At 41.7% G+C, this 19,690-nt stretch overlaps 1 protein-coding gene across 2 annotated transcripts in view; it reads right to left on the reverse strand.

Annotated features, from left to right (window-relative positions):
* The window catches only part of NUDT4 (nudix hydrolase 4), a 28,673-nt gene extending 19,313 nt beyond the window's left edge, over window positions 1-9,360 (reverse strand). Inside the window, exon 1 of one of the 2 annotated variants that reach the window (XM_051619203.1) lies at window positions 8,959-9,360. In XM_051619203.1, coding sequence (XP_051475163.1) covers window positions 8,959-9,057 — 99 coding nt within the window. In that variant the 5' untranslated portion in view covers window positions 9,058-9,360. The remainder of the gene's footprint in view (window positions 1-8,958) is intronic. The other variant, XM_051619207.1, reaches the window with a different exon arrangement.
* Between the last annotated feature and the right edge of the window lie 10,330 nt (window positions 9,361-19,690).

The raw sequence follows: 19,690 nt of genomic DNA on the forward strand, positions 1-19,690 counted from the left end.
TTCCTTTATCTAACACTGTTTGCTATTTTAAGAACCCTTGCCTCATTTCAGTAGTTCTGAAACAGTTTAATTCTTCTATAACTTACTGTGGTACCCTTGTCCTAGAATGCCATTGTCTCTTTTTGGACTCCAGAAAGTTTTATAACGTGCCATAGCAATGCTGCACAGGTAGCATTTAGTAAGAGACACACTTCTGCCTTCCTGAAAATACTCTCAATAGTATAGTGCCTGTTCTCAGTCCTGCTCCTGAGAGGGGAGCTGATGCTTGCGTGATGCTGTGCTTGCTGGGTGGCCAGCACCCTAAGGCTGGGGAATAAGCTGGAGCAGAGCGCAAAGCCCCTCTGCCTTCCTCTCCTCCAGGAGCAGGACCTGGGTCCTGCTACTGTTGAGGCCACTGCATTTGCCTTCTGTGGTGTTTGCAGCCAAAAAGCAGTTATCTCAAAAACCCAAAGGGGTTTCAGATGGTGTAAGAAGGCTGTGAGCTGAGCCAGGGCAGGCTGAAAATGTGCTGGAGAAGGCCCTGATAGCCTGCCCTGGGGCTTGGGGTGCCCCTCATGGGGTGGGGTAATGCCATAGGTGTGCTTGGTGGATTGAAGGTGATTTCTTTTAGTCCTCATTCTTTACTACAGTCATTTTCAGAATTACTTTTCTTAAGCTGGAGATGCAATGTGCACAAAGTTACTGTAGAGTAGTAAAAAACCTTGGGTAGTAAAAATCCTTGGGGTCAGACTTGACAGCATTTTAAAAGCCAATTAAAGTCAAGGCTGCAACTTCTTTACTTTCTACCTTACATTGGCACATTCAGTTTGGAAAGCTGATGTGGCTGAAAAACTAGCCTGTCCCATTAAAGCTTAGTTTTCAGCCTGCACACACACACTGATCAGTACACTGCCATAAAAGGGTCAGCACCACACAAATTGCAGCAGAAAGGCTCGACTGCAGCTACCCAATTTCAGATGAGCCTAAACCAATTTGAGAGCCTCTAGCAAAGTACTTCACAGACAATAGACTGAAAAGCAGTCCCCAGCTATGACTGAGGTTAAGAAGAAGATTTAGTCTCAATGAATAGGACCTGGCAGAGCAGCAGAGATATGGCATAACTAGCAGTACATTAATCCTAATGCTCATTAACTTGAGCACAGCATATTGAAAACAACCCAGCAAACTGGGTTCTGTCTATCCAATACACTAAATAAAGTCTGAACTATCCTCCCAACTTTAAGTAAAGATCACTTTTCAAAGGAGTAGCACGACGCTTCACTACAGCCTTACCACCATTCTGAAGATGAATGCTTAAGAAATATATGCATATATTTTTTAATACTTCAAAATTAGATCTGCAGATGATTTCTTCAAGATATTCAGATTTGAAGGCTGTACAGAAACAGGGAGAAAAACATCAGCTTTTTTCAGAAGTTTTGATTTAATTTGCAATAAAAATTCTCTTTTTCTATGAATTTTATTGCACATGAGATTGACATACTTGGCTAACATGTTATAGTGATTCAGATTTTGCATACCTTCCTCTGGCTATTTAAGTACTTTGTTTTGTTCTTCAGCTAAAGTGTTCATATCGGGAACAGACAGCACTATGCTATTACGGTATGTCTGTCAGAACACATTTCCTCATGTCAACAAACACTAAAGTCACCTGTAACATTAGATCTTCCCCCAAGCTTTGGTATGCTTCAGAGACTCAGATGTGACAGGTCTCATGGTGCGATGAAAGGTGGATCTTGCACCCAGCCATACCAGCAGAAGGAGATTCCTGGCTGCAAAAACCCTGCAGACAAACAAGAAACTCCCCACGAGTGTCCAGAAAAGAAGTTTCACTTCTCACACTGGGTCAGTTCCACAATCCATTACAATATGTCCTTCTTCCCTTATGCTACCAATACAGACCAAGGGAGAAAAAACAAGGTAGTAGGGGAAGAGCTGAAACTCGTATTGCTGTCCGTTTCTCTTTGTAACTTGAAACCACGGCCTGATGCTGAGCAGAGAACTGGGCTTTACCGGTTACTCAGCAACATAATCTGTTTGACTGAGGGATCAGCTTCAAGCCCTTGTCAGAAACCAGAGCTCCGTCTTTGAGAACCATTCAGCTGCAGGTAAAGACATGACAAGGTTATTTCTTGACAAGTGCCAGTCAAAAAAAAGTTACCTTTTAGCCTTCTTTGTCTTTGACATACTTGGAATAAAAACTCACACATCTTTGAAGACAAAATTTAGTTTTAAATAATTACAGTTCATAGGACTGGTTCCACTGAAGTGCTTAAGCACCAAGTCAGACTGTGGTGCTTCATGAAATCAGTGGCTGGCCAAAGCCAAACATGTCTGTCTTCATGTTAGAATAACTGCTGAAAGCCACCTTATTAAAATAAGCTCTTTAAGTGCTCTACAAACAAGACTGGAAAAAAATACACATCAACCCATGGTCCATGAACTCATGTACCTACAAAAGATAGTTAACAAAACACAGTTACAAATGCTAGCTAGATATACATGTGTATATATGCACATATATATATGTATATATATAAATATATACACCTAGAATTTGTATATATTCCTGGGCAAGTATGCCACACTGCTATTTCTTGGAAACTGGTAACTTGGAAGTTCAGAGCACCATTAAGTTAACTAGGACAATTCAAACAGAAACTTAGCCATCAGTTTAAATGCTCAGATGGTGCAAATAAATGATAAAGAACATGTTCTCAAGCATCTAAACACTGACCAAAAGTTATTAGTTCAAAAAGACAGCATATTCTAAACAGAGCAAAACACAAAACCTGCTTTGCTGCAGGATAGCTTAGCCTGATGTTAGACAGGAACAGCCATGTCTCCTTCTCCTCTCAGCACATTTTGAGCCACCATCCACCCCATTAGACACATTTGGATGGCACAGACAAGTAATACCATAGGTACTGAAGAAAAGTAATTGAGGTTTTGCAGTAAAAAAAAAACAACTCATGGTCACCTGATTTCAGTATCTGAAGAGGCATGACTGAAGCTTCCATACAGCTTTGCCCAACTGGCAGGTTTCTGCTGCTGGCAAACAGTTGCAGTTTGTCAAAAAAGCTCTCAATGTGAAGGCAAGGTACACATGCACTGCCTGCAGAAAGCTGTTTTTCTGTGGAAGTCGGGATAACAAGACACTGTTTTCTAAGTTGGTTACCTGATAGAAATCCTACCATAGCAACCTAACATTCAGTTATTTTTATTTGACAGTAACACAAGCTTAAACCGCTGCAGAACCCCATATGAGCCTGCAGGGATACACCGTAAGCAGATGCTGTCTTTGTAGACACATCATAAAGAGCCATTCTGGAAATTACTTATGGGTCTTGAATTTTTGACCTATAGCCGTTCCTACACACCACACAGATGATGTCCAGATATCAAGAAAATGCTGAGGAAAAACTAAGGCACTCTATGTCAGTTATTCCTCCTGCATGTTAGCAGGGCAAGAACATGAGACAGAATAAGTGAAAACCACAGTGCACCTGAGGTATATACTGAAATGTGTATTGGCTGGTATTTAAAAATATGCCTATTAGGCAATCATAGAGCAAGCTAGGTACATACATTGCTTTGGAGAGGATACGAGCCTTAAATATAGTGCCATAGTCATACTCTAATTTTTATTTTAAAGCACACATTATCTGCGTCTTTACACCTGAAGGATAAAGAAATCAAATGACAAACTGAGTCAAGATATTTCATCACTATGCAAGTCTCTTTACAATAATTCTTAGAACACCCCATTTTGCTGGGGTAGTCAGGTGACACTTGTGAGCCCTGCTTCTATAGATAAAGTTACATTTCAACAGGTCTTTCTGGTTTTTGGATTAATTAGACCAATGCAAAAAAAAATACATATATACCACTTTACTTTTTCCTTTATCAGCCTTAAATAAAAAGAGTGCTAGTATGAGGCAACAGCTGTAAGAAACTGAAGAATACTACCATTTAAAAAAATAATACGTGACCACCAGAACAAGGCAGATTAAACAAGGGTTTCTTAAATCTTTACATTCTATAGCCCAAGAAATAAAATTCTCTGAATAAGACCAAAAAGAAGATACAATAATGGGAGCCTACCATTTTTAATTCAAAGTTAAGAGGCAATAATTGACATGCAAGTGTATACTCTGCAACATGGGGGAAAAAAAACCATAAAATATCTACATTTCCCGTAAACGTGTGACCACACAGTTATCCTCACTACTGTCTCAACAGGAAACCCTTCCCATCTATTTTCATCTCTTGCACAGGACTGAACAACAAAAATAGCAAAATTTAAAATTTAAAAGCTTGAAGACTTTTTTTGCATATGAAACTATTTTTTAGATCTGCCAATAGCAACTGTGGGCTAAACACTAAAGTAGGGCTTTCAATACTATATTCAGTTATATCTAGCAGTGCTGCAGATGCCAAAATAATTAGAACACACAAGTTTTATATTCAAGGTATTTAAAAATAACTGCTAATTTAGTTGTATAATATGTAGTTGATGGAAGAAAAAATAAATGGCCTTTTAAAATTGTTTTACTTATCCAAATGACTAGAAAAAATATGTTTATTAGTATTTACTCTTGCTTCTTTAAAGGTCTGCCTCGTTCTCTGCTTTGAGAGGGAAGAATTCTCTTGCCTACCCTCCGCCCAGACCCTACGGCAGCAGCATTTTATGTAAAACCAGTGTTTGCAGAACACTGAATGCCTAAGCAATTCCAACCCGTGGAAGCGGTCAGTCCTCACGGAACGCCTGGAGGTTCTCCTGCAGGCCTACCCTAAACCTGCCATCCACATCTCCTAGTTGCTCAAGAGAGACTTGCATTTCCTCATACACAAATCTGCCAGCCCATCCCAATATGCTGAATACCATCAGCTTTTTGCACACACCTAACAGCTTCTTGCTTGCTCCAAGCAAAAAGCCTGCAGCCCCCACACATTTCATGCCCACATAGGCTTGTTTCATTTTTCATTGGATTTCTCCTGCATAATTTCCAGCTTTTTTTCATTCAAAGGGCAGACAGCTCCCACAATTACCGCTTCACTTCCATTAATAACGACGGAATCAGCACTTCAGCTCATATCCAGCCATCTTGCTCTCTCTTCAGTCCACATGACAGCACTGAGCAACCAGAACAGATACCACTCTAATGAGAGTGGACTAAGAGATTTTCTTCTAAAATAGTAAAAAAAAAATTCCAAAGCTACTGGCCACATTACTTGCCTATTTGGGCTTCCTTCAGGATTTTTTTTTTTTTTTTTTAAATCATACAATATCACAGCATGAAGGCTACAAAAGCTAAAAAAAAAAATATTAAAAATCCATGTAGCACTTAACTGGTATCTTTATATGCTGCATCCGGACAACCCTCAGTCATCTCACACTGCAGCTTTCAGCTGCAATATCAGCTTTCAATATCAAGCAGAAGCTTTTGTCAGGTTGAGAGACTGTGGGCAAGTCCAGTTTCCAGCCTGTAAAACCCAAGAGAACTGACTCAACAATTTTAAGTCTGGCAGCAAAGGCTGTTGGTAAATCTAATTGGACAGCGTACTGCAGCTGGAGAGTAGGGGTTCAGCAGCTGTATTTCAAACTGTTTGCTGGGATGACCAGACTGTTTTGCCACAGAGGCATTCTGGAGCCCACCTGCGTTTCAAATTAAGAAGTAAAGTGAACAGAAAACAAATGGAAACGCAATATGGTTTTACCAAGAACATCCTTTCTTACCACAGTCTTTTTCAACTGACATGTTGCTTCATAGTCTGTGAAACTCAGCTGTAACACAGGTTTCAATAAGGCTACAAAGGTAGCTGAAGAAGTGCAATACAGATAGGAAACAGATCAAGACGCCATATCAAGCATTTTGCTAGATGATGACTAACAATAGAGATATTAAATGTTGTAGTGACTGGCACGATTTTCATTGATGATGAGGACAAAACGCTATTAGTGAAATTTCTAAATCTCCAAAATTGAGAGGTGGTGCCTATAAGTCATGATATCAATGGGGCACCTCATGGTAAAGTTGCAGAAGAAGGATCACATTTGGTTAAGAAGAACATATGGTGAACCTAATGCACAGGACACTAAGAACTGCTGGTACAAATTCAGAGCTCATAAGGTGGGAAAAGGTTATAGACTTCGATGCCACCACTAATCACAAGATGACTACACGATAGCTTTACAGTCATGACAAAGACAGGTCCCATCACTGTTTTTTTTCTGGTACAGTTCGGGAAGCATTAGTAATTTTTTACACAACATAGCGAGACTCCATCTAAAGCAACCACAACTGTTGCCCACATTAAAAATATGGCTGTCAAACTGAATAAAATGAAAGAGCTACCATGACGATCAGAAAAAGAGAACACCAGTTTTAGGAGATGAGGCAGTAAGGACTCAAAGGCCACCAAAAAAGTGCTAAGAAGTGACCGCTGATTAGAGAGATGTCAGAGAGCTAAGTGCAAGAAAGGAAGAAAAAAGCTAAAGCACAGGCACAACTGGATCTGGGCTGGCCTTGCAGAAGTAGGAAGACAGGTTAATTCTAAGATTTTGATCAGAAGATTGGCACAGATACTAATTCCTCCAGATAAAAACTAACCAACTGAAAACTAGAACATGATCTATTGAGAGTCTTGCAGATAGTACCTCCAGTGAAAAAAAACACGTTGATATTTTGATTTCTTGCTTTAGGACTCCTGAAAATAAATGCATTGCTAAAAATTGCTTGCAGTTGTCTGTTCTATTGTCTCTCCTCCAACATCAAGCACCTCTTTGCTCATGGGGAATAACTCTGTAGCTTAAAATAATTATGAAAAGTAATGTATTTTTCCCCCAATAGTTTCTATATGAGTCCTCTGTTCCCCTCTTCTCCCTTCTGTCACCCAGGTACCAGCCTTTGGGAGCCTCCACAGCAGAAGTTGCCCTGCTCTTATAAAAATTCTCTGGAGATGTAGGTCAGCTGACAATCAATGGTACAATCTCTAGAGAACTGGAAACACTGAAGCCATTTACCTCAAGTCTGAAAAAGACCTACACAGAAACCTATTAAGACAAAAGTGTTCAACAACAGCAGAAGTAAACTTAACCCCGCCAATTTTGGGAAGGTGGCTAATGATACAAGTTATCCACAAACAGCAGTCAGGCATCAAACTTGTAAGGAACACATTCCAAATTGATACAGAATGAGCTGGCACTTGGGAAAGAGCTACACAAGTTCAAGGTGTTGCCATTGTTTCTCTGGAAGTAACATTGGAAAATAATTGGAACTGTTTTCACGTGCTTATTCTATGTCTCAGATCTGACTTGGTGTCACCCCATTAATTTTACCCTCAAGCACGTCTACTTGTGCAACACCAAAGCCCAGCCTCATCTCAGCCATGCAGCTCCTCCATCTGCAACATCCCAAAGTGCTCCACTGCAACAAGTGTCAGCATCCACCTTACACCGTCCAGCAAAGCTGTGACTACTATCCTTAGCCTTCTAGGGTGTCCTTATGCACAAGTAATTTTTGAGGCAGCCATTGGTCTCATTTGGATACAAAATTCAAAGAGAACGTAAGAAGTTGCAGCAATAAATGAAGAATGAATGGAAACTACTGACAAAAGTGACCCCAACCATGAATTCCCAACTGCAATCGGTGCACAAAGACTGCAGCAGCAGCTCAGGTCTTTGAACACCAAATAAGCCTGAGTTAGACTAGCATTGAAACGTAGATGTGGAAGACACATATACTGGAAGCACACTGGAGTACCAGAGGTGCTGCTGAAACCAGGGAAAAGCTAGACCAATAGCAAGAACTAGCAAGGTTTCAGCTGGGCACCTTCCTCCTTCACAATATTAGGCAAAGCTGATCAGCACGATCCCAAGGCTGTATTCACACCGCAGAGGCAACGGCCTATACCAGAACACCCTACAAAAATTTTTGCTTAAACTCAAGGGTAAATATTTCGAGATCAAGCCTCTCCCCAATTAATTATACCCCCTACGAGATCTTTAAAAATAAGGAAGAAAAGTACCACACCGGCAGCTTCGGTAGGACACAAGCTTCTTCCAGCGTAAAAAAGGGGTAAGAAAGCCCAAGCCCTAACCTCTGTAGATATTTTACAGCTGTTAAACAATACAATTAAAGCGAAAAATCAGCAAAGGGGACGCTTCCAGCTGGAGACAGTCTGCAAACGCATTGAGCAATGAAGCCATCAGCAAAGTTTCCAGATAACGGCCGGTGCAATTGACCTTGGCTGGGAATACGGGACAACTTCGTTGCCACCTCCCGATTCTGCTGCAACACAAAACCCCGCCGGAGCGCTGTCCCCTACAACCCAAGCCGCAACACCCCCCCCCGCGGCAAAACATTTTTGGGCAGCGTTTCACTCTCTCGGTGACAAAAGCAGGTTTTTCAAAGACAGTCTTACTGTGTCGGTTTGTTTTTTTTTTGTCTTTAACCCCGTCCGAGTGTGACGGGGGGTTCGCCCTGAGGGCGGCACCAGCCCTGCCCTCCCCGCGCCATGACAGACGAGCCGGCTTTCGGCGCCCGACGGGCACACAAAGCAGGGCCCCGCAGCTCCGGCCGGTGTCCGACCCCCCCCCCGCCCCGCCGGCGGCCCCGCCCGCCGCGCACAAAGGAGGGCGCCGCGCACGTGGGCCCGCGCCCCAAGATGGTGGCGGGAGCCGCGGAGGAGCCGCCGCTCCCCGCGCAGGCTGCGGGACGCGGGAGCCCGCACGGCTCCGCCCTCTCCGCCAGCTCAGGGCGAGGAAAAAGAAAAAAAAAAAAAAAAAAAAGCCTCGACGTGACTCTCTGCCTGCGGGGGTCCCCCAGGAGGGGCCCGCGTACCCCCGGCCAGACAAAGGGACGCGGACCCAGCGGGTGGCGGCGGAACCGGAGCCCCGCCCGGGCCGGGCCCCGCACCCCCCGCCCCACGTGCGCGGCGGCTCGGCGGGCTCACCTCGTCCTCCCGCTCGCTGCGGAAGCAGAGGCACGCCGCCCGCTTCTTGTAGCCCTCCCGGTCATACGTCCGCGTCTGGTTCGGTTTAAATTTCATCATAGAGGCGGTGACACGCCGGCTGCCCCCGGCTGCCGCTGTCGCCGCCGCCGCCACGGCTCCGGTCTCCCAGCGCCCCCGGGACGCCGGCGAGGCTCCCCCGCTCCGGCGTGGGGCAGACGGAAGGCCGGCCCCGGCTGCCAAGCTCCTGTCACAGCCGCGCCGCGCCGCTGCTGCCACCGCCGCCGCCCCCGGAGCCGCGCCGCGCCATGGAGGCTCCCCCTGAGCCGCCCGCCGGCCCCGCAGCCGCGGCGGCCGCCCCTGCGCCCACTATTTAACCGGAACGCACATTCCTGCGCCCGCGCCCGCCGCGCCGCGCAGGCGCTGCCGGGGAGGGAGGGAGGGAGGAGGCGGGAGGGGCCGCCGGGCGGAGGGAGGTAACAGGCCGGTCACGGAGCCGCGGCGGGTGTGCTTAGTCACCGGTGGGGCCCTGCCGGGGGCGTGGCTGCCCCGGCCCCGCAGGGGAGCGGGCCCCGCTGCGGGACGGGGCGGGGCGAGTCCCTCCCTCGCTTTCCCGCCCGCCCTCGCAGCGCCTGGGGCTGACAGGAGCCGGCTCGGGCTGCGGCGGGGCTGCCGGGCGGCGGCTGGGGGTCCGCCCCGGGGTCCCGCCGAGGTGCGGTTGCCCCGCCGAGGGGCGGGCGGTGGGGCAGGGCTGCGCCGCGGCTTCGTGCGGTGTCCCCGTGGGGCGCCCCGGCCGCCCCTCTGGGCCCGCGGGGCTGCCCTGGCGCGGCGCGGCGCTCCGAGCGCGGGGGGGATGCGGCCGGTGCCGGCGGCCGCCGTGGCCCGGAGCCCGGCCCAGGTGTGGGCGGCCGGGCCCGCTGGATGGAGGATGCCCGAGGCTCCTGGGCCGTAGTCAGAGCGCAGCTCTGCCCGTGTGAGTTAATCCCTTCTCGCAACAGCTTATTTTTAGAAGGCGCCGGTGTATGCAGGCTGGGAAAGCAGGCAGCCGCTGCTCCGTCTTTTGTTTATGTAATAACATTATTTGGGAGCTACGCATGGACAGACTGCCTTCCCCACACTGAAAGAGAGGCTGGGGAAAGCTCTACTATCCACACACCTTTTATTATCACCCGGTGGGGTCAAAGCCCCGAAGTTTTCATGGTCATGAAAAAACATCCTGCAAAACTCATCCCAAAACCCAAACAAGGAAATGCTACTCTTTTCAATGACCATGGAAGCTGTTAACTTCATGTAGTTATCAAAGCCCTTGCTTCTTGTGTGGGGAAAACTGCTTTGTTGTGTTGGCAGACAGAAGATGGCCTGCAGTTACATACTTGTAGAAATCACCCCTCCAACTGTTTCATAGATTTCTTCCTTCCTCTGAATCTTGCTAGTGTTCAGAAGGCTCCTTTGTGTTTTTAGGCTGGACCAATGTGCTTTAAACTTCGATCCTACTTGTTTCTTCCTGTTCCAGAACGCCTATTTTTTCAACCTAAGTTGTTTTTGTGGTTTGGTTGTTGTTGGGGTTTTTTTGCGTGTTTTTTTTTTTTTTTTTTTTTTTTTTTTAGCAATTTTGTTGATCTGTAACAGATCAGATTTTTTTATATGCTATTTGTGGATGCATTGAAAGGAGATGGGTTCATCATCACTGGTGATGATTCCTAGTTCCTAGTGAAATTTGGACCTTCTCTTCTTCAGAGCGTGAACTAAGTGCAGCGAGTCAGGGCAACATCACACCTGAAGGCCACGGATGTTAAAGGAGGGAAAGGCCAGTTGTACTGAATTCTATTGTTTTGTTATAAGAAGCTGAAAAGCCAAACATCCAAAGGTCAAGAAATTAAAAATTTAATTTGCTTTTACACATTGATTACTTGTATAAGCGTATTTTTCTTGAGGCCTCTACTGTTTTTGCCACTTAGCAAATGAACTGGCGCATTGGATTTCTTCTTTTTCTCCTCATTCAGTGCAGATCCCGGCCTCATTTATTACTACCTGTCACCAGTCAGACCTCGAGCTACACACAGTTTTGGCGGGTGTTTAATATATCCCTAGTCAGAATACATCCTTTTGTGTGTGGAAAGAGCCAGTTCCCAATTATCAGAAATTTTTAGTTTGAAGTTTAAAGGGTTGACATCTGAAACCTTTGAGAATGCTGAGGAGTAAAAACATGGTTTTCATGCTTGTGTTCATAATCTTGTCCACAATACAGAGTGTGGCAGGGTGTAATGAAACTCAAGGGCTACAAATTCAGTTAACATAGTTTGTCATTTCACCAGCATTTCTTAGATTTAGCATGTTTGACCTTTCCACCTTTGCCCTATTACCATGTAGTTTAAGGTACATCTTTACAAACACCAGAGATGTGCACTCATGTCATGCCTATAGCAAAAGAGATATTTGCCATTGGTCTGCTTTTTATACTAGACCATTATGATAGAACTCCTTTTGAGGTGTAGTGTTCCTTCAGCTACTGCTTCAGGGTTTACCTTTTGAGACAAAACACCTTTTAGGTCTTCAATATGTCTCCTTCTGAATTACCTTTTTTTTGTTTGTTTGGGAGACTTCATCTCTCACGCAATTGGAGGAAGTTCAAAAGTAGGATTTATACTTAACGAGAACAGTGTCCAAAGATCAGATGAGCTTAGGCCAGATTTTCCACTTTTGTACAACTCACCCCTCCCACCCCCAAAAAACAAACAAAACATTTGACTGCCGAATCAGAACACAACACACAAATCCTGTCTCTGTTGTGAAACTGGATGGTTTCCTTGTCACGTATCACAGAAGTAAGAGCCGGAAGAGAGCCACGTATCCTCAAACACAGCAGCAGCTCCAATGATGTGTAAATTAATTGGGGCTCTCTTTGTTTTCATAAAAGCACCAACTTCTGCCTATATGTAATCAGGCTTTGATCTCACAAACTAGAAGAAACCCAACTTTGTGAATATGGAAAAATACTAAATAACAATGACATGTGAATCCTAAAAAGAGAAGTGGAAGAACATTTTGGTTTTTTGACCTGGAGGGATTTTGTTTTAAGTTGTGCTGGTTTGTTTTTTTTTTTTTTTTTTGTTTGTTTTGTTTAAATGCCTGAAAGAATATTTGTTTTTTGGGGATATGATTCTTAAATGGTCCTTGGTTTTTAGACTCCTCATGAAGCTTGAATGGATCTTCATGGGTTTTGTATTTTTTTTAAACTTTTTGATCTTGTAAGTCTAAGTGATCTGTCTATACACAAAGACACTACTAACTGTATGTGAAACAGGCAAATCATCAGTGAATAATTAACATTTACAATGCTATCTCATATTCACATTTGCAATAGTCCTGTAGTTATGCATCTTGTTAATGCAGTGTATGAATACTGAGTATCAGATTATTATCGCATGGGTTATATTACTAAAAGTAACTGCTACAGTGTGATATTTTATACAGAAGTGGGGCTCTTTATTTGTTTTTATGAAGAGTGTCTCTGCATTTTGCACTACAGCAATAGTAGTTGTGAAGTAGCTGATGATACCTTGAGTGCAAATGTGAAGCAGGGAGGAGTAAACAATGCACGATGCAAAGACACTTTAAAGGAAGTTCAAAATCTTCTATGTTTAGTCAAAAGTAACTTTCCACCTAGCTGTTGTTACACTTTGAGTGAAGTCTGCTTAAATGCAAGGAAACAATTTTCTTTAAGAAGAAAGAAACAGGTTTAAAAATTTACAGAGTAATTAGATTTTCCAGTTCCCTTGACCTACATTTATTGCTGAGATTAGACACTGCAGTGTTCAGTAACTGTGTTCTTGCAAGTTTTATGTAACTTTCTTTTCCACTCTTAGTTTATTATGGTTAATAAAAATGAAATATTTGCTTTGGAGGTACTTTCAGTCCTCTCCATTTGCTTTGAAGAGAAATAGATTTATTCTTTCCCCATCCCCCCCATCTCTGCAAACATCACATCAAATGATTTACTTTCTATTAGGGAAACCGGTGTCTTTAACTATAATCATTCTAGACGATAATTTGTTCTGATTATAACATTTCTTTGGTATTCAACAGTTAAACCAGAGCAAATATCCAAAGGTCCAGGAGTGAAAGTGTATTGAGAATGCATTCCTGTAGTGCTGCATTGTGTGGGCTTTCGGAACAGTAAATCCTCATTCAGCTGCATTGTAGCCCTGTGAAAGGCTGCCTGCAGCTCTAGGCCCAGTCATCATTTCAGCAAAATTTACAGGAACTGTAGTGTTGAGATTGACAAGGTTAACCTGACGAACAGGCTGGTTAGCACCTTTCCCAAACCTAGGAAAAAAAAAAAAAAATCTTGAACATATTTGAGTCTAAGAAGGCGTGGCTTATGGAAAAAAATAAATTAAGTATTTGTCAGTTTAGTTTTTATTTAAGGTGATTTACTCCCCCAGGACACAATAGGAGGGAGCAGTGATTCTTCTGAGATTTTATACTGCTCTGTGGTTAGCTGTGAGGGAAGCAAACAAGAACAGAGCCAAGCTAACTTCCCTACAAACTTAGTATGTCCTCTTTCTAATGATTTAACAGCTATGAAAATGTCAGCATTAGTCTTAAAATACTTCTAAGTGCAGAAAAATATGCTGAAAGCTTGCCAAATCAGGCATACACACAAACTCTCTTCTGATAAACAGTGAACAGAGAGAACCAAGTTTAAAAAATAGAACACTTATTTATTTCTAAATCATATTTTGCATAAAACAGATTTTATATAGTAAGTCCCACACTATCTTTTCCCTCAAAGCTAGATCTTCACCTGAATCCATTGTAAAATGCACTTTAAAGAGAATACATGCACTTGCTTTCTGTGGTAACAGTTGCATTCCACATCCACAGGGCTCCCTTGTTTTCAGGTGATTCTAGAGCGCTCCTACAGCTGCCTGCAAATGCCTAGTTATTGTTGAACAGCTTTATTAACTGTATCCAATCACACTACTACTGTCTGCCAATCTAGCTTTACAGTCTTGCCTTTTATGAAAAAGTACAGTTAGCATTGCTTTGATGCCTGTTAAAGAGTGACCTTCCCAGTAAAGACAGGGTTTTGGAGTAAATGCTTATACAACGGGGAGAATGTGTAGTCACCAGGGATCAAAAAGGAGAAGTGCTTTTATGGGTTGGGTGGATTTGGATTCGATTGAATTTGCTTAAAATTGGAATTCCTCTAGCATAAAAAGCAGTATTTTACAGAACTGTTTAGCATATTTTATTTGGCTTCTACAATAAAGCTGGATTAACAACACTCAATTTTGCTGAAAGTACCTGAAGGAGATTTATTTTTACTGATGCAAAATTATTTTGTTTTTATTTTAGAGACAACCTCAAGCACCAAGGATTTTGCCAGGCTTTCTGAAATAAGTAAGTATGAATTAAGGTCATTGTTGTGTAGTTCAGATTGTCTGTGAAATTATGTAATCCTAAACTTGGGTTTAGGCTCCTTAGCCTGTAGAGCTGTGTTAGTGGGGTTGTCCAGGTGTTTAGTTTTATGTTCATAAATATTCTTCCTGTGAACAATGCATTTCACAGTTGGGTCCTTAGTATTTTCTGCTCCCTAGTTACAAATTCATTGCCATCATACTCTTGTTATTCAAGTTGTGAGTTCATTCTGGTAGTAGACTATTTTTGGTGTAAGTGGATGTGGTTTGGAGAGACTGTAGGAGTTACTAGGCTGGTTCAGCGATGAAGTTGTGCCTTCCAATGACTGCAGTGAAATCCTGCTTTTCATGCAAACATCTAGAATTAAATGTTTAGCTCCATGAAGACTATAGTAGTATGAGTAGGCTCTTAATTGTTCCTGAACAAAATAGAGTAAAATATGTCAAGTTTTTGAGGAGTTTTGATTCTTGGGAAAACAGAACTTCACTGACTCAAAGTTGAGAAAATACCTGAATTGTTTTGGAAGTCTACCTGTGGTTAAGGTGTTATTGCTCCTATAGCAGCAGCAAGTATGTACTAAATATCAACTGCTCCAGAGTCTTAGTTTACAGTACAGAGGAAATGGGGCTGTGAACTGGATTGCCAAGAGATGGGCACATGTTCTGTTTGTCTAAATCTACTGTGGAGCACATCTTCCAGCAATGGGGAGAGAGAGAGAGAGAGAGCTGGTAGTGAGATGACCTCAAAACCATGCAGTTCATTCTGGCAGAGCCTATCTCTTAGAAGCCAGGTTAGTAATAAAATGGTAGTTGCATTGTGTTGTTAAGAGATGCATCAAAAATGGAAGGATAGGCTAACATTTAAGCAATCTTCTTTCCTAATCTGTTGGAATTCTGTTTGGCTAGACTTGGACCATGGAACAGGTCATTTATTATGTTTATTTTGGTATGTTTGTGTAGCCAGGTTACTGACTATTTGAGCCAGTCTATTTCTGATATGACACTATATAAAACTACTACTAGAAGAGCTTGTCTGATAACTCACATCTTTTTTGACTGTGTAGAAAAACACAGTAATTTGTGGCAGAAAAACACTGGAGACTTGGCCAAGCTACACTTTATGAAGACCTATGCTAAATAGGAGTGGAAGCTATTTTGTGTAGCTGTGAGTTCCAGAAAAATACTTGAAATAATTATTAAAGGTAAATCTGTGTGAGAAGCACACAGTGATTAGTTTTTACTTTTATGTGTGGTTGAATTTCAAGGGTAAATCTTGGTAGTAGAGTAGTTATTTCTTAAATACCTGAACAATATTTTGAGTGATGTTATGTTTCAGGCTTCAACCAACTTACTGGAAAAAGTGATTAGTGCAAAGGTATGGTGTCAGAGAAAGCAATAAAAACCCCTGAATATTCCTCTCCACTGTTTTCATCTGAAGGCTTCATTCCAAAATGTTGGCTTTTGACCCTAATGTGTTTAGTCAGGCTTAACCTTTCATATACAAAGCAACCTTTACAAAAGATAGATCTACAGGTCAATATGGGTGGAGTAGACCCATAAGAGGTACCCCACCCATTTTTAATCATAGTCAGTTATTATCATCTTTATGACCCTATTACAAGACTGTGAGTAGCCCAAGATTGTGAGCTACTTGAAAACACCTGGACATGCCAGCTGATCATTGCTCTGTTTTTAAAGAGGGTATGTGATGACAGAATATGTAACTGGCTTTAGAGACAAATTACAGTGGGACTTGGTAATATGACTTCTATTTCAGTGCTTTCGTTTCAGACTGTGGTTTAACTATTGCTGCTAAAAATATTTATTTGCTGTTTGCAATTTAACTGCTGAACCTCCTAGTGTTAAGAGGGCCAGCAGAAGGTGGCATTTAAGCTGTGCATAAGAGCTCTGCTAGGGTCAAAGGCACAGATGTGAGCCTGTTTTGTTTTTTCACATAGAGAATTGTACAAGGACAGTTTGTGGGCAATCAGATATTTGCATGTAAACTTGCATGTTGATAGCAGTAGGAAATCACTGTGGTGGCTCTGGAGCTTAGCTTAGTGATTTCCATATGCTTGGGGTTCTGTGCAGTTGGAGTATGTTTTCTGTGTATGGTTACAATAAAATTACATTGATATGGGGAATGTAGATGTAGTTTAGATAATGCATTAATATATATGTTTAAGAAATAAAATTCTGACAATAGCAATGCATTATCAGAAATGGAAAATGTGTGACAAGCAACTTTTTTTTCCCTAATGGCATTTATGGACCTCATTTCTGTGGTTCTTTATTTGTCACTCCTGCCTTCTGATTGACTAATGGAGATTCATCCTATTGAGAGACCAGAGATCCCATGGTTGAAACCATGGGATTTAAAATTTTGTGGATTGCTAATAGTAGCAGGAAACTTGTAAGAATGACTCACCGTCTGCTCTTTACTACAGATACTGTAATTCTGAGTTTTAAAATAAATCAATATATTATGGTATGCATTAAGTTTGGAATAGGGATTGGAATTTGACTGAGGATCAATCAAGATTAGATGGCTAGAAGGCATAGGCTTCACAATTCATATACTGATTATGGAAATGCTAGAAGTTCAGATATATTTGCAACTGCAAATTTATCATTATTCAAAGTGGTAACATGTCTTTTGAAATAATCTATTAGACTAAAGATACTTGCCTTCAAATGTGGCTGGAACCAGATTTTGCAATTGGATACTTGGACTTTGCAATTGGATGCTAGTTTTCCCCTGATAGTAGGAACAAACTTGTTGACATAAGTGCAGATAATTTCTAAAGATGCATTGTAAATTACACCAAGCAGAGTCCAGTAAAATAAATTAAAACTGAATACATAAATTAAAATTTTGTAATATAAATGTGGAGTATGTGCTTTTCAGCCTCTCCTTTCTTTTTGGATTTTCCCTGCTTATCCTAATGATGTTTCCTTTTATTTTTTATTTTATTTTTTATTTTTTTTTTTATTTTTTTATTTTCCTTTGGAAGCATTATCCCCTTTGTATCCATTTTGTGTCATATTTGTATCTAGGCTGCTGCCAGATGGACTTTCACAAAGGTCTGCTAAAGTCTTTTGGATTTTTATGTGTGTGAAAGTGACATGAACAGATCCAATTGTAGAACTGGGATTATGCTTGGTAAGAGTGCTGTGAATTTGATGTGTAAGCATTGCCCTAGTATTAGAGATCATAAGGCCATTTCATTCTGGAACACTGCAGAATGACATATTAATTGTATTATGTGGACTCCAGTTGTACATTTTCCTGGTTCAAGAGCAGAGGAGCAGTCCCATGTAACTATGAAGTAATGTCTGCCACTTGTTCTGTCCTCACTTGACCTCAATGCACTCACCTCTTATATAATACAGTCTAAAATACAAAGAATAAACATGTAGTACAATTTTACAAATTTAAGTATATGTACAAGTATATTATTTACAAGTATACAAATTTAAAATTCATGCTGACACTACCCATCCTAAAGAATTTTTAAATACAATGTGTGTGCATTATATGGAGATTTTAGTTTATTTTAAGGTTGGTTATTTTACCAACATCCCTATTGCAATAATCTTGATTCATGCAGAAAACTGTTTCAGTAGACTCACTTCTGAAGGTATTGTAAAATTCGTGCCTGTGTTAGGGACTATCTACTTCTACAGAGAACACCATAGTATTATTCTCCTAGCAGATATTTGAAGAGATCTTTCATGTCTATAGCACTGAGCATTTGCCATCTTATCACCTTTAACTTTGGTGTACATTATGTTACCTCATTGTATTTCTGAATGGACGTAAAATACTAAAGGCAATTTCAAGTGGAGAATTATATAAAGAAACTGGCATACAATCATAGAATGGTTTGGGTTGGAAAGCACCTTAAAGATGATCTATTTCCAACCCCCTGCATAGGCAGAGACATCTCCTGCTAGACCAGGTTGCTCAAAGCCCCATCCAGCCTGGCCCTTCAGCTATTCAGGTATTTAGGAGAAAAGCAAATGGAAACATATGACTTAACAGCTGAAGTTCAGTGTAAAATGACATTAGAAATAAGATTTTGAAATACATCAAGACAATTCACTCAGCTGGGAGCAAAACTTTGCATCAGCGTCTTCTTCCCTACTGTACAGCCAGCGTGCTGCAAACTGAATTTAGAGTGTGCTCTAAAAAGCAAACAAACCTGTCTTATATTTAAGTTCTCTTTTACATAAGCTAGTGAATAAACTCCTAAACTCATCTCATTTGAAGATACAAGCCAGACTGGAATACAAATGCTTAGGTAATGTTATTTCACTGTAAGAACACTGCGAAGCACCACTTACATGTGGATATAATATAAACTGGAACAGGATATTCTTTCATATTTGTCTTAGGTGAACCACTGGATGATTTTACTTCATAGACTGGTCACTAATGCACACTCCAACTTTTCTTTCTGCAGCCACAATACAGCTTCTTAACACATTGAAATTCCACATTTTTACTTGGTAACATTCACATCTAAAAAACACCCTGGAATTCCAGCCTTAAGTTTAATATATTTGTGCTTTTTAAAGTTGAACAGTACTAGAGAGAGAAGAGGGTGTGATGGGGTGAATGTGGGGAAAAGAATGTGCTCAGCATCAATGTGTAGAGTCAGCCTAGGTGTGTAGGTACATAGTGTTGTGCTGGGGAACAAGTGAGTCTTCCTGAGTATGCAGAAGGGGAAATACATATTTGTTAAGGGCAGAGAGAGAGACAGTTGACAGTTACAGCAAAGCAGTAACTAGCATTTGAGTGAATGAATTATCACCATGTAAGTGCACAAAAATGAGTTAAAATCTTAATTTCAGAAGGAGTAGTAGGTAGCTGGGTTACCCTACATGATGCTAATAAAGAACAGGTCCTCACTGGGATGCTAAGAACAAGAGAGAACTGCAGCTGGTAAAAAAAAAAAAGACTAATCCAAGGGCCAGCATCAAAGCAAGAGTGCAATAAGGGCAGTGGCTGCTCAGGTAGACAGTTAGCCCCCCAAAAGCTAAAATGAAGCACAACAGCTGGACAGAAAAGAGTAGTGGAGAACAGAGTGGACCTGTAGCAAAGTCTGCAAGCAAGGAAGGACTCCTGGAGAGCTGGAGATTGGTTGTGGATTGATTCCTGTTGAAGTTTGGAACATTCTTCCTTCAAAGGAAGAAAAAAATGCTACTTTGTACAGGACATAAATATATAAAAAGTTTGAGACTAGGAGAAAACAGAGTATATATTGAGTCAGCTTGTTTTTAAAAAATTATGTGTTTCTCAATTTAGT

The sequence above is a fragment of the Apus apus genome, chromosome 1 (assembly GCF_020740795.1).
Source record: "Apus apus isolate bApuApu2 chromosome 1, bApuApu2.pri.cur, whole genome shotgun sequence".
NCBI classification, from domain to species: domain Eukaryota; kingdom Metazoa; phylum Chordata; class Aves; order Apodiformes; family Apodidae; genus Apus; species Apus apus.